This window comes from Gekko japonicus, unplaced genomic scaffold (assembly GCF_001447785.1).
Source record: "Gekko japonicus isolate JY-2015 unplaced genomic scaffold, Gekko_japonicus_V1.1 scaffold543, whole genome shotgun sequence".
Lineage (NCBI taxonomy): Eukaryota > Metazoa > Chordata > Lepidosauria > Squamata > Gekkonidae > Gekko > Gekko japonicus.
The window spans coordinates 184,104-196,541 of NW_015160225.1; the positions used below are offsets into that span (position 1 = coordinate 184,104).

General features: G+C 43.6%; 1 protein-coding gene across 1 annotated transcript in view; it reads right to left on the reverse strand.

Moving 5' to 3' along the window:
- Positions 1 to 12,438, reverse strand: part of SRGAP1 (SLIT-ROBO Rho GTPase activating protein 1) — a 173,580-nt gene that overhangs the window by 11,566 nt on the left and 149,576 nt on the right. The window contains exons 16-21 of the mRNA XM_015411760.1: positions 11,278 to 11,383; positions 9,355 to 9,579; positions 8,125 to 8,204; positions 4,499 to 4,679; positions 1,656 to 1,790; positions 432 to 777 (exon numbers count right to left, since the gene is read on the reverse strand). Coding sequence (XP_015267246.1) covers positions 432 to 777; positions 1,656 to 1,790; positions 4,499 to 4,679; positions 8,125 to 8,204; positions 9,355 to 9,579; positions 11,278 to 11,383 — 1,073 coding nt within the window. The remainder of the gene's footprint in view (positions 1 to 431; positions 778 to 1,655; positions 1,791 to 4,498; positions 4,680 to 8,124; positions 8,205 to 9,354; positions 9,580 to 11,277; positions 11,384 to 12,438) is intronic.

Sequence of the window (12,438 nt, forward strand, 5' to 3'; positions counted from 1 at the left end):
ATGAACAAAATATAGTTTGCTGATTCAGATATAATGGCAAAATATGATTGATACTAAAGTGGAGGATATTAATTAACTCTGAGCTCATGAAAGGAAGAATATGCATGGCCACAAAGCTTATCATCTAGTGCCAAACCCTGGCTTAGCATTTCACCTGAACCATGACAGACATAATCATAAGAGAAAATCTAGGTAACATTACCAGTCAATTTTGACACAGATATTTTGGTGCAAAAGTAACTATACTTTGATGGTATATAAAAAGGGAAAGAATGTAAGAACAGTAACAGTACAAATGGGTCCCAAACAAAGGTGGTAGTCTTTTTAAAGGGCTTCATCTTCACCTGTCTTGTGATACCTGTCACAAAGCTCACACTACCATCCCTTTAACAGAGAGTGCAACTGTGCCTAAATTAACAAACAAGACCCACCTGAGCAATTGACTCTGGATCCAGTGGTTTGTGGTCATTGAAAACTGGGTATTGGCCAGATGATGTTGATCTCCTAATTGGAGGGCTGTCGATTTTCTTGAGCGACTCATGCCTACTAATATTGGTCAGGCTGCCATGGCCAGGTCTTCGCCTCCTCTCTGGGCTGTCTGTATTGAGGCTGCAGTTTTGAAGGACAGTTCTGGAAGCGCTGTGGCTTGCCATACTGGGGGAACCTAGCTCCAGTGATGAATTAGCAAGGCTGTGTGGTGGATGAACTGGACAGTGGCCATCACCGGTCCTGCCAGAACGTCTCCCAGGAAGTGGGAGTTCTGATTTCTTGCGCTGCCTGCACAGAAAGAGAAGGAAATAATGGGAAATGAAACTAATCTTAATATAAAGAATTCCTGCCATTACATGGTCAAACAATTTCCCAATATAGTGCAGCAAAAAGAAAGCATGAGTTATGAAGTCATTAGGTCCAATGTTACCTTAACCTTGAAATTTCTAAGCAGTCTCAGGCAAACTACTCAAAATCCTATGTAATAAAACTGGACTCTGTTACCCGATTATTGCAGGGACTACCAAGACAATATATGTGATAAACTCTCAATTGCCATGTCAACACAAAGGAAATATTGGCTGCGGTCACACGGAACATTAGCCACGCAAGAGAGACGGAAGACAGGCGGATTTTCCGGGCGCGATCTCACCGGCACATCTGGGAAGCGTAGCGCTTCCGTGGCACAACCAAGGCTTCCTGCCGAAAGCACGCAGCAAAAAACTAGTACCTCGGAGGTACTAGTTTCCAGAAACCGCGGGGCAAGGGCAGGCGTCTGATCGCGTTTCCGGCGCCCGCCCATGTCCCCTTGCGAAAAAGTCCCCCCCCCCCAAGTCTCCGTGGATGCGCACACGCACCCAACGGAGCATGCACATTCATCATGTAAACAAAAAAAAAAAATCAGTTTGCCGCACTGTGTGCTTCTTCATTGCGCGCAGGCGTGTCCTGTGATCGGCACCTCTCCTTACCCACGGAACCTCCACAGGAGGTCTGATCGCTTAACCGCGCGTTAGTTTGCCCCGGGGCAAACAGCCATGCTTCCCCCCTGCAGTTTCCTGCCCGTGTGACCGGAGCCACTGTTCAGTTAAATGGTTTTTAAATTTAGTCATCTACCTGGACACTCAGCAAGGAAAGCAGACTAAAAGGAAGTAAATAAATGAATTTACCTTCCTAAGTAGATATCAGAATGTCGATCAGTTGGTGAATTCATATCTTTAGATGAAGACTTGTCCTCTGTGACTGGCCCACTGCTGGCCTCACTATCTCCTTTCTGGCTTAGTGTATCTGAGAACGTATCATCCCTGAGTGCAAAACACATAATATTATGCTTGAGAAACCAATGTTCTTGGGGTGGAAAGAATAACAGCACTCCTGGCTTTCTTCTTTCTTACACCCCCTTGAGCCTCCTTCTGGTCACCAGCTATCTCACACTCTCACTATCAAGCCTTTGAATGAATCTTTTTGAAGACATGAAGTACATGCACAGTGTCAAGGGATGTCCAGCATGAAGCTGCTTATGGGGGCAGAGGGAGGAAGTTCTCCACAAAGGGGATTATCCTAACAAAAATTTTACTTCAGAATCTGGTTTTTAGTTTCAACTCTGTAAATGCTCCTGGGATGATATTTTATATTACAAACAGATTATATATTACAGAGATTATCCCACACAAGCAACATAATTTCAAATCAGATTGTTAGCAGTGGTGATGCTTTTAGCAGACAGAAAATATGTTTTCCAAAACAGAAACTCTGTTTTTATTTAAATATAATGCTGAAAAGACCATAGAGCCAAGGAGCGCTGTTTCATAATGTCAGGCTCCAACTCCTGCGGGCCAGAGTCCTGGGCACGTACACCCTCCAGGATCCTTTCTTCAGCAGGCCCAAGGGTTGGGTCTCAGATTGAGAGAGAACGGCAGTTCAGTTGCTCCCCAAGCCCTCCCTCTCTGGCCCTGTGCCAGTCCTTTGGCTGCAAAGTCTTGGCCTGGCCATTCATCGGCTCTCCCTAGGCTGGCTGCATAAAGGATTGTCTGAGGGGTGGGCTGCAGTTGCTACCTCCAGGTTGGGAATTACCTGGAGATTTTGGGGGAGCCTGGAGAGAATGGGGCTTGGGGACAAAAGGGACTTTTATGGGGTATAATGCCATAGAGGCCACCTCCCAGAGTGGCCATTTCTCCAGATGAACTGATATCTGTCGCCTGGAGATCAGTTGGGCCCTCCCCTCTCTTGCTCTCCTCTGAAGTTTTACGAGGCTGCTCTGCTGGGCTGTGCAGGCCCAAGCCACTGCCAGCCTCCATCTCTAGCCTGTTCCTGCCGCCACCTGAAACCAGACCCCGTTTTAAGGCACATTCCCAGGCATGGCCTCACCCTTGCTGCTTTCTCCACAGCTCCACTTGCTGCAAATGGTGTGGTGGTGCGCGAGGCTCACAGCGAGCAGGGCGCTGCCGTGCGCACCTGAATCCCAAGTGGTGAATTGCCGCTGGGAAATCAGCCCCGTGCTCTGCAGCCCCCACCCATCTTGCAAAAAGACCCTCTAAAGGGTCTTTTTGTGAGTACAGCGTCTGACTGGCAACAGACCCTCTCCCTTCCTCCTGAAAAATTTAAAGGGCCCTCCAGCTGACACCCCCCCAAATCCCCCTGCTGGAGCAGTGAGCGGACTTGGCAACCCTATCTGAAGCAGGTGAGTTTGGAGGCGGAGCTGCTGCCCCCAGATGCATAATTTATGAAAAAATTGTATAGGCAGAACATCTATATATCTAATTTCCAACATGGCCCCTGCGTGCGGATACTTATTTCCGCAGATCAGGGGCACGTGGAGGGAAAAGAGATTACCCTGCACATTTGAGGCATCCCCCACGTGTGCAGAAAAATCTAAAAATGTTTAAAAAGGATACGGGGGATATTTAAATCCCCCCAAAAGTACAACAGCTTTTTCTGCTTATGCGCAGAGAAAGCACTTACCAATAACGGAGCTTTCTCTCCCCCTCCCTCTCCTTGGAAAGTGACTGTTCTGAGCACGTGACTGCCCTCAGCAACGGCTTTCCTAGTGACGAGACCTTCACAGGCTTTTCCGCATTTGGGAAGCCAGGAGCAAAGAGGGACGGAAAGCGACGGGTGGCTTTATGGCTGAGCCTGCACTGGCTTGGCCTCCCAGGCACTGCCACCACTGCCATGCTCAAAGTTAGGGGAAAAGGAGGGGAGAAAGAAGGGGGTGATTGGCTTGGGGGGAAAGAGAAAGGGAAAGATGGGGGTATTTGCTTGGGGAGAGAAAGAAAGCGGGAGGGGGAGAGGGAAGGAAGCAAAGGTGGGGGAAGCCTCCTCCCCCCAAGTTTCTTGCGGGTCCACCCTTGTAACATCTAATTTGATTCTGAACATAAAAGTGGCTTTGAGTTTAATGCTGTGAGGCAGAAGACTGGTATTATAATACTATTGTAATGTTGCTTCTTTGCTTGCTCCTCCTTCCAGCTGCTGTGAGCAAAGCTCTTGCTTGGAGTTTCAGATAGATGCCCGGGGGGGGGGGGGGGGGAAGAGGGGGGCTGTTTTGTGATTCCCACTTGATACTTTTTTTTTTGTAGTAACAAATTATCCCAAATAGTAGTAACAAATCTGATCCTTGATACCACAACATGTGAACACATGAAGTTGCCTTATACTGAGTCAGACCACTGGTCTATCAAGGTCAGTACTATATACTCTGACTAGCAGATGCTTTTCAGTATCCCAGGGTGGAGGCCTTTCACATCACCTACTACTTGGTCCTTTTTAACTGAAGATGATCTTGAAGCCTCCTATAATGCAAGGCAGATGCTCTGCTACCAAGCCATGAACCAATCCCTTAGATCCCTATTTCCATCCCTAACCCACCCCCTTCTGGCATTTAGTGCTGACCCACAAAGGTGCATAATTGTAGAATGACTGGTCTGGAGAAGTTCATTCCATTGGTAGAAAATACTGGACTAGACTGGACTGATTTAGAAGCTCAGGCATTTCATACGCATGAACTGTTGCTTACATATCCTGAACCACGATGTATTGGTGAGGTACAAGGCCATCGATCCCATTATGTCTTCCTTCCCACCAGTCATCAGAAGCTCGATGATACAAAAGCAGGGAGGCTCCTTTTTTGAAGGATAGCTCTCGTGCGGATCTTCCTGCATAATCAAACTTGGCAATAGCTTCTATGGGTTCACCTTCTGTGAAGAAAAGACAAACCCATAAAGATGTTAAAACCTGAAAAACAGTTTTCAGTAATAAAGGCCATGTAGCATGAATGGCTATGAAAAGCAAGCTAAGTATCCAGAAGTATTCATCAACAAATCTCAAGAGACATAAGGCTCGCTGCCTCAGGAGTTGTGGAACTCTTTCCGTACATCTCAAATACTTGTGATGAGACAGAGCAAGATTCAAGTCCAGTAGCACCTTAAAGACTACCCAGATTTCCAGGATATAAGCTCTTGAAAGTCAAAGCTCCTTTCATCAGAGCTTTGACTGTCAAAAGATTATACCCTGGAAAATCTTGGTCTTTAGGGCACTACTGAACTTGAATCTTGATCTTCTACTGCAGACCAACACAGCTACCCACCTAAACTATCTTGTAATGAGATATGCAGAGACAAAAAAGTGTCTTGGGATCTGTAAGACAGAAGCATGGAACACTCTAGGACAAGAGTACTGGCCTGCTGCCACAGCAGTGTACATAGAGGGGCAACTCAAGGCATTTCATTGTCCTAAGCACCTTCCTCCTCTGCTGCCAGGCACCATATGTAGTGCCTTTGAATCTTGCCTCGGAGCTCAGCACGGAAGTAGCAGCAAGGGCATGTGTGGTATGCATGCAGCCCCTGCCAATCTGGGGCTCAAAGCAACCATAGGCCATTTGGGTGTCGAACCAGCACTGCTTATGTGGAAACAGCAGTATTCTTTTGCGGACCTCCTCTAAATGCTGTTGATTTAGGGTCTTTTCTGATTTTTTTGTTTCCTCCCATCTATGCATACAGAAGATAGCATGGCAGGCCAATAACAATTAATGAATTCTATATCCAAAATGATTCAACCATTTGGGGAAATTCTCTGTTATTTCCTTTGTGAACAAATATAATGAACTGTTCACTCTATATACTTCTAAAGAAACTCTAAAATGCTGAAAATGCACGTGTCATACAATTATTGGATCAGTTTGATGAGAGTCCATTGAAATGAATTCATTCCTGAGACAAATTCCTAGGAAAATATTTTCCCTGTGCTTCATTGTGTAAATTGCAATGCAACTGCATATCACTGATACATTTACAACTACTCTATTCCAGCATAACATTTCCATTGGAATAACAGGATGATAAGTTTCCAGTCTGTTTAAAGAGACACTACGAAGAAATTATTATGAAGTAACTGCTAAAAGTCCCAAATTCTTTAACTGTGACTGGATTCAAACACTCAAAGCAAGTAAAAAAACCCCACTTGCCTATTGCTAAGTGCATTAAGGAGCATTAAAGCAATGACTTCTGCACCTTCTGCAGAAGGTGTCTTGGGAGTTCTGTCGAGGTTGCTGAGGAATTGGGGTGCTATGCCTGGAGTAGCCATGTTTCCTTCCTGTATGCACGCTTAGCAAAAGGAATATAGTTGCAGAAGGGGAGTAAAGCCACTTCTTTGGAGTTCACTGCTATAAATTCATTTCAGGCTCTGAAATGGCCACATCACAGTTCTCTGTATGGTGGGCACGGGGGGAGGAGGTGTGTTCCCTTTGGTTCCTCCCTTGCTATGTTATGTGGGTAGACAGCAGCAGACTGTGTGTGTGGCGGGGGTGGCTGTGTCACCATATGCCAGTTGGTTGCTTTCCGGTTTGGCTTTCATGGGGTCATTGTGGACATGCTGTGACTGGTGGTCTGCAGTACAGTTGTTACAGGCTCCGCTACAGTTGCTATTCTCTCTACAACTAGATTTGAGATCCTGTTTACTTACAACTCCAATGCAGAGTAGGTGAGGTACTCTGACTAGGATACTGACCAGTGGTGCTGGTGGCAGCAATAGGCCAGCATTGGGGTTACGTTTTTCATTTTAGACAAAAAGCAAGTTGCGTTTTCTGTAAATGTTGATACTGGTTCCCAAAGTGGCACAGTGTTGAACTGTGTGATTTCTACTGCTATGAAGAAAACTTGAGCTTATTAAAATATGCACAAGAATGAAACCACTTTCTGTTCCTTGTACAAGAAAAAGATGTCATTAAGCACACTACAAATTCCATTTAACATTTATGACGTGTTAACAGTGCTCAAGATACTGCATGGAAGCGCCCTGACCTGGATAGCCCAGGCACGCCCGATCTCATCAGATCTTGGAAGCTAAGCAGGGTTGACTCTGGCAAGTCCTTGGATGGGAGACCTCCTTGGAATACCAACAGTCGGGAGGCGGGGGGGGGAGGCTTTATTCAGCCACTTCTCTGAATATCCTCCAGGCCCCCCAGTAGGCATCAGTCACCAGAGGTCGCTATGACTTCCAGGTGCGCGCATCCCCCCCCCCCAAACATATTAAAAAAATACAAAATCAAAAAGATACTGCATGGAATATAGAAACAACAGGCACCCTGATTCATCCTGAAGTCATAACACAAAAAGGTTTTCATATATCTTCCTAGCTGGATAAGGAATGGTGCACACAAATGGTTATTACACTTGCAAGTCAGCCAGCCTTATCCAATATCTACAGCAGAGTGCATGTAGTTCTTTAAAGCAAGCTGGAATCCTATTAAATCAGTTGTTTTGTGAATGAGAGCAGGAAGAGTGACTGAATTCAGGCCATCCACCAGCTATTTCCGTCCCTGCCGAATAGCTAATGGGGTGATTCAGATTTTATGAAGCTTTATGTACCTTCCTGTAGAGTCTAGACTAACGAAAAAGCAGTAGGGCTGGGACACTCCTACAGTCTGAGTAGTTTCTAGAAAGAGCAAGTCTACCAGAAGCCTGTCCAGTTCTGCCCAAGATATTGATGGTGTCTGAAGATCATACCGATACCTTCAGACCTCCAAGCCACAGCAATTAAAGTACTTCTGGAAGAAAGGAAGTTTGAGACACTTCTACAGTCTGGATTCCAAAACAGTAGCCTACTGCAGTATAAAAGTGTTCTATGGCATATTAGGAATAGTTTTATTGAAGTGCCAGCTTCAGATAGAAAAGCCTACATCATTTGGATCAAGGACATAAGAACATTATGCAACAGGTCCAGGTGGTTGACTGTGGTGGGGCTACTCTTTGCAGGAAGCTGACCTATAGTAATGATGATGAAAAAGATGCCCTGCTTGTTTTTTTTTTTTTTACCATGGAAAACAAAACCAAAAAAAACTTATTTTGCATCTTGCAAAACAGAGTTTAAAATGACATTTACGACCAAACTACACCAAAGAAAGTTATGTGCTGACAAGTGCAGAAATTTTCACTTGACCTTCCTGTAACTGTGTTAACCAGGAAAGAAGCAAGGAAACAGCTGGCTAATGACAGACCGATCAGTGTTAAAAACAAAAATTATATATAAAAATTTTGAATCAAGGATATTATGTCAGACATTCTTCATTGAACATGAGTTGTAATGAGGAAAAAAGCATTTCCACTGTGAATCATGTATTCCTACAAACAAAAAAGCAGGTCATACCATCCTCACTGGTATGTGGCTCTGTACTGGCATCCAGGTCCACCTCTTCTAAGGTACCATGTTCACTGTAAGGACTGTCACTGCAGAGACAAAACACATGAGTTAATACTTTGGGGACAGACAAATGACTCATTAAAAGCATTTAGGAAGCGATCACATCAACTTATTGCTTCACAGATAATCACAATATTTTCAGTTAAGATCATGCACTTTGTACCACTGTCAACAATTAAAAATGAATGTAACAAAAAAATCTAGATCCCAGAATATATACAGACCATGTATTTTCTCTCCGGTTGCACTCAAATGTGACTTTTAAAAAAGATTTGCAGCTTTATAAAAAAACCCCCCCCCCCCCCAAGTCAGGGATCACTATTCCTAAAATATTTTTTAATAAATCAAAAGCTTCAGAAGACTTTGCTTGGAAATGGATGGATCTCTCCACCATCTCTCTGATCCAGCCAGATTGTCCCTGGCTGAGGAGTACACTCTGGTCTTCAGCACTGCTTTGTTTATTCTATCCCATATTTTAACCACAGGTAGGATCACTCACCAACTTCCTATCTTGCCCTCCTCCTCCTCCCACCTAGCTTGTTCAGACGCTCCTTCCTGTCAAGCAAGGCACTTTGGTATACTCTAAAAGCTCCAGCTACTTCAAAGTTTACTACATACACTGTCTGAGAGAATTCTACAGCTTTAACCCTTCTCTTCAATCTGGAGCAATGTAAATTCTGAGGTTGACCAGTACTCATTTTTGAATTCCAGCAGAGGAATAAGCAGGAGAGATTAGGGGTGCAGTCCAATTTCAATGACCAACAGGAACCAGACAGAGGAGGACCGCGTTCTGTCTGTTCAGGCTGGATCCTGCTGGGGAAGAGAGGGGAACAGCTTCTGCTAGGTCTCACCTCTGGATTTCATTTGGGGTGCCCCCTATTATCCCTCCTTGTAATTTGGGAACTAGTTCAGTTAGGGCCAATTTTTTAAGCAAATCTGTATACATTTTTATTTCACATAACTGTTCCATCAGTGCTGAATAATTTGCCCATCTGTGTAAAACTTTAAAGGCAGTAGAGTTGTAATTTTCTTTTTGTGTGCAATTGCTAATACGGAGGCACAGCAATTTTTTTTACTGACCCAAAACAGAAGTTCAGGCATGCGCTTATGTTATTCATACATAAATCAAGTTACACTGAAGCTAGTAAAAGACTTAAAGAACAGCCTCTATCTTACCAGTAGTCATCTCCTGCCATACATTTTTCATAAACAGGACCATCAAGCTCCTTAGCATCTGGGAAAATAGTCTCGTGATGAATGATGATGGTTTTGATTATTTCATTCACATGAGCCTGACATGACACCTGTTCTTGTATATCCGGGACAGGCATCAGCGTTGGACCAAAACAAATCGCCAGGTTGTAAGGATCCATCATATTTTCATCACTGTACTGCGAAAGGCTGGGGTTTTTCCCCGATAAAAAGAGGCAAAAGAAAAGAAGCAGTTGGGTGTTTGCTTGGCTTTCTGAAACATATGTATTACTCTCATTGTTTATTTTGTTGCTTAGTCTTGTACTTAAATATCAGAAAAACGGTTGAATTAAAAGACCTTTTCCTGGCTGGCAATGACATGAAGCTGTATGGAGTACTCTTGGAAATAAGTCAAATAAATAAATAAATAATAAAATAACCAGTAAGGAGAGACATGTTGCTCAGAACCAATTCGATACCTGAGGCAATATATCTAAAGCGTGGCAGTAACAATTCTGAGAGGATTCAACAGTGATAAGTAAATAAAGGACTTAGGTTAAGGGCAGATTAAAGCAGGTCATTACAACCGTTTCAAAGATCTGCAAGTTTGCCATAAATATGAGAAGCAGTTGTTCTCCTCTAATGACGAGCAAAGGACCAGTGGCTTTTAGTTGCAATAGCTAGACTGTACAACCCACAGTCATATTTTCAGTTAAAGAATTGCATTGTTGCATTAACTATGGAAAGCATTTTTATTACCAATGGAACTATTTTCTTTTTTTTAAAAAACCCTCCCCCATCCCCGTGTCCCATAGCGTATGCTCTCTTCTTTCTACACTATAGCACAGGGATCACTGGATTATTTTGTTAAATGTCACTCCCTTTTTACCAATTTAAAGAACTCACATCATGGGGGGCAACCTCAGCAGGGTATAATGACACAGAGTCCACCATTTTCTCCAGGGGAACTGATCTCTGCCATCCGGAGAGCAGTTTTAATTCTGAGTGATCTCCAGCCCTCACCTGGAGATTGGCATCAGTGGTTCCCCAGGAAGAAATAACTGCTTTGGAGGGTGGAGTCTATGGCATTTTATTCAGCTGAGGCCTCTCCCCTCCCCAAACTCTGGCTTCTGTAGCCTCCACCACAAAGTCTCCAGGAATTTCCCAACCTGGAACTGGTAGGCCTGGAAAGGGCCTCCTGCCTTTGCCTTTTTACTGACAGAACCAAGCTTGGTTGCCTAGCAACAGCCACTAAGGGAAAAGTTAGCCCCACAGGAACCAAGCAGAAGAAATGTTTTCATCAGGAGAGACAGCTGTTTTGGCAGTTTATTCTGTTGGGGGAAAGTGTCCAGGCTGGCAGTGGGTGGGAAAGAGGATCGGACCCAGCACCCAGCCAATGGCATGTGAGTACTCTTGAGTGGCGGTTGACAGGCCAACAGCTGATGGAGGGCACAGCACAGCTAATGGGACAGCTGGAAAGTGCCAACAGGGCTATATATATATATATATATATATCAGATTTTAAATAAAAATTAAACATTCAAAAAGAGTTGTATCAAAGTTTCAGATCTCATTTCTGGTAACTGAAACCATATATTACCACAGACATAAGGGCTTCTGCTAACATTAGTTTTACTGAAGCTGAAATCCAGCTTGCAAAAACCAATTCTATCTGAAGAACTATACTTTGCAATCTATACAAATATATGGGTGTTTTGTTTTCTTTTATTGTCCAAAACTTCCATGTTCAGGTCATCAGTCTCAGTTTTATTTTGTGATGCCTTTTAGTTGAGGAAAAACCTAATCCTAATTTTTTTGCCAATTAAAATACTCTCATCTGTGTTGAAATGAATGTATATTATACACTGTACATGAACTATCAGAGTGCTGTAACGAGAAGATACTTACTGATTGAGGAAGGCAAAGAGATATCTCAGCACTATAAGGACAGATCTGGCCAAAGTCAGGAGAAGTTTACGTATGTGAAGAGCCCTCTCATAGAGATTTTCTATTCCTGTAATGTAAAAGGAGACAGCTCATGTGTTACTGGCTATGTGACAGTGGAGGATTTGACTGTATAATGTATGCAGCAGAACCATTTTTAAAATGTTCTGTCAGTATTATTCACATGATCATGCTCCAATTGAGAAGGATTTTTTATCAATAATTTATACTGATATACAGTATGCAATAATGAAAATATTTTAAAAAATAGCACGGTGAGTGAATCTCTACTCACAGAATGGAATTTCCCAACTTTCCCCTGGAGGATCAGGGGTTGCTCATGAACAGTGCTCAGTATGATACGGTGATCAGTAATGAAGGGGAAATCAGCAAAAAATCATCTCCTTCTCCTTAAACCAGCAAAAATTATGTTTGGTTACAAATTTGTAATTTTAAAAATAATAAATTAAATAGATGCTGGTCCAAAACATAACCAATTACATAGTAAAGGTAAAGGTTCCCTTGCTCGGAAGCCAGTCGAATCCGACTCTAGGGTTGGGGTGCTCATCTCTGTTTCAAAGCCGAAGGGCCAGCGCTGTCCGAAGACGTTTCCGTGGTCATATGGCCTGCATGACTAAACACCAAGGCGCACGGAACGCTGTTACTTTCCCACCGAAGTGGTACCTATTTATCTACTTGCAATTTCTTGCTTTCGAACTGCTAGGTTGGCAGGAGCTGGAACTAGAGATGGGAGCTCACTCCATCATGCGGCACCCGGGTCTCGAACCGCTGAACTACTGACCTTCCACAGCCTGCAGTTCAGCGCCTTAACCACTTGAGCCACTGCAGCTCCTCACCAATTACATAGAGGCTGTTTAAACAAAATATAAATTGCATTTTTCTTGGTATAACTCATCAAATTCTGTCCTTGTGAGGATATCATTAGAATGACTTCATTTTTCAACCTAAGCAGAAGAAATATTTTCAAAGTGGGGGGAATGAAACCAGAGGGAAGAGATAATGTTGGACACACACTTTTCCATTTGCCTGTATTTGGAGCAGCCTAGATGGTGGAACGAAAATCTTTTCCTACTGATAACAGAATTCTTGAGATTGTAGGTAATG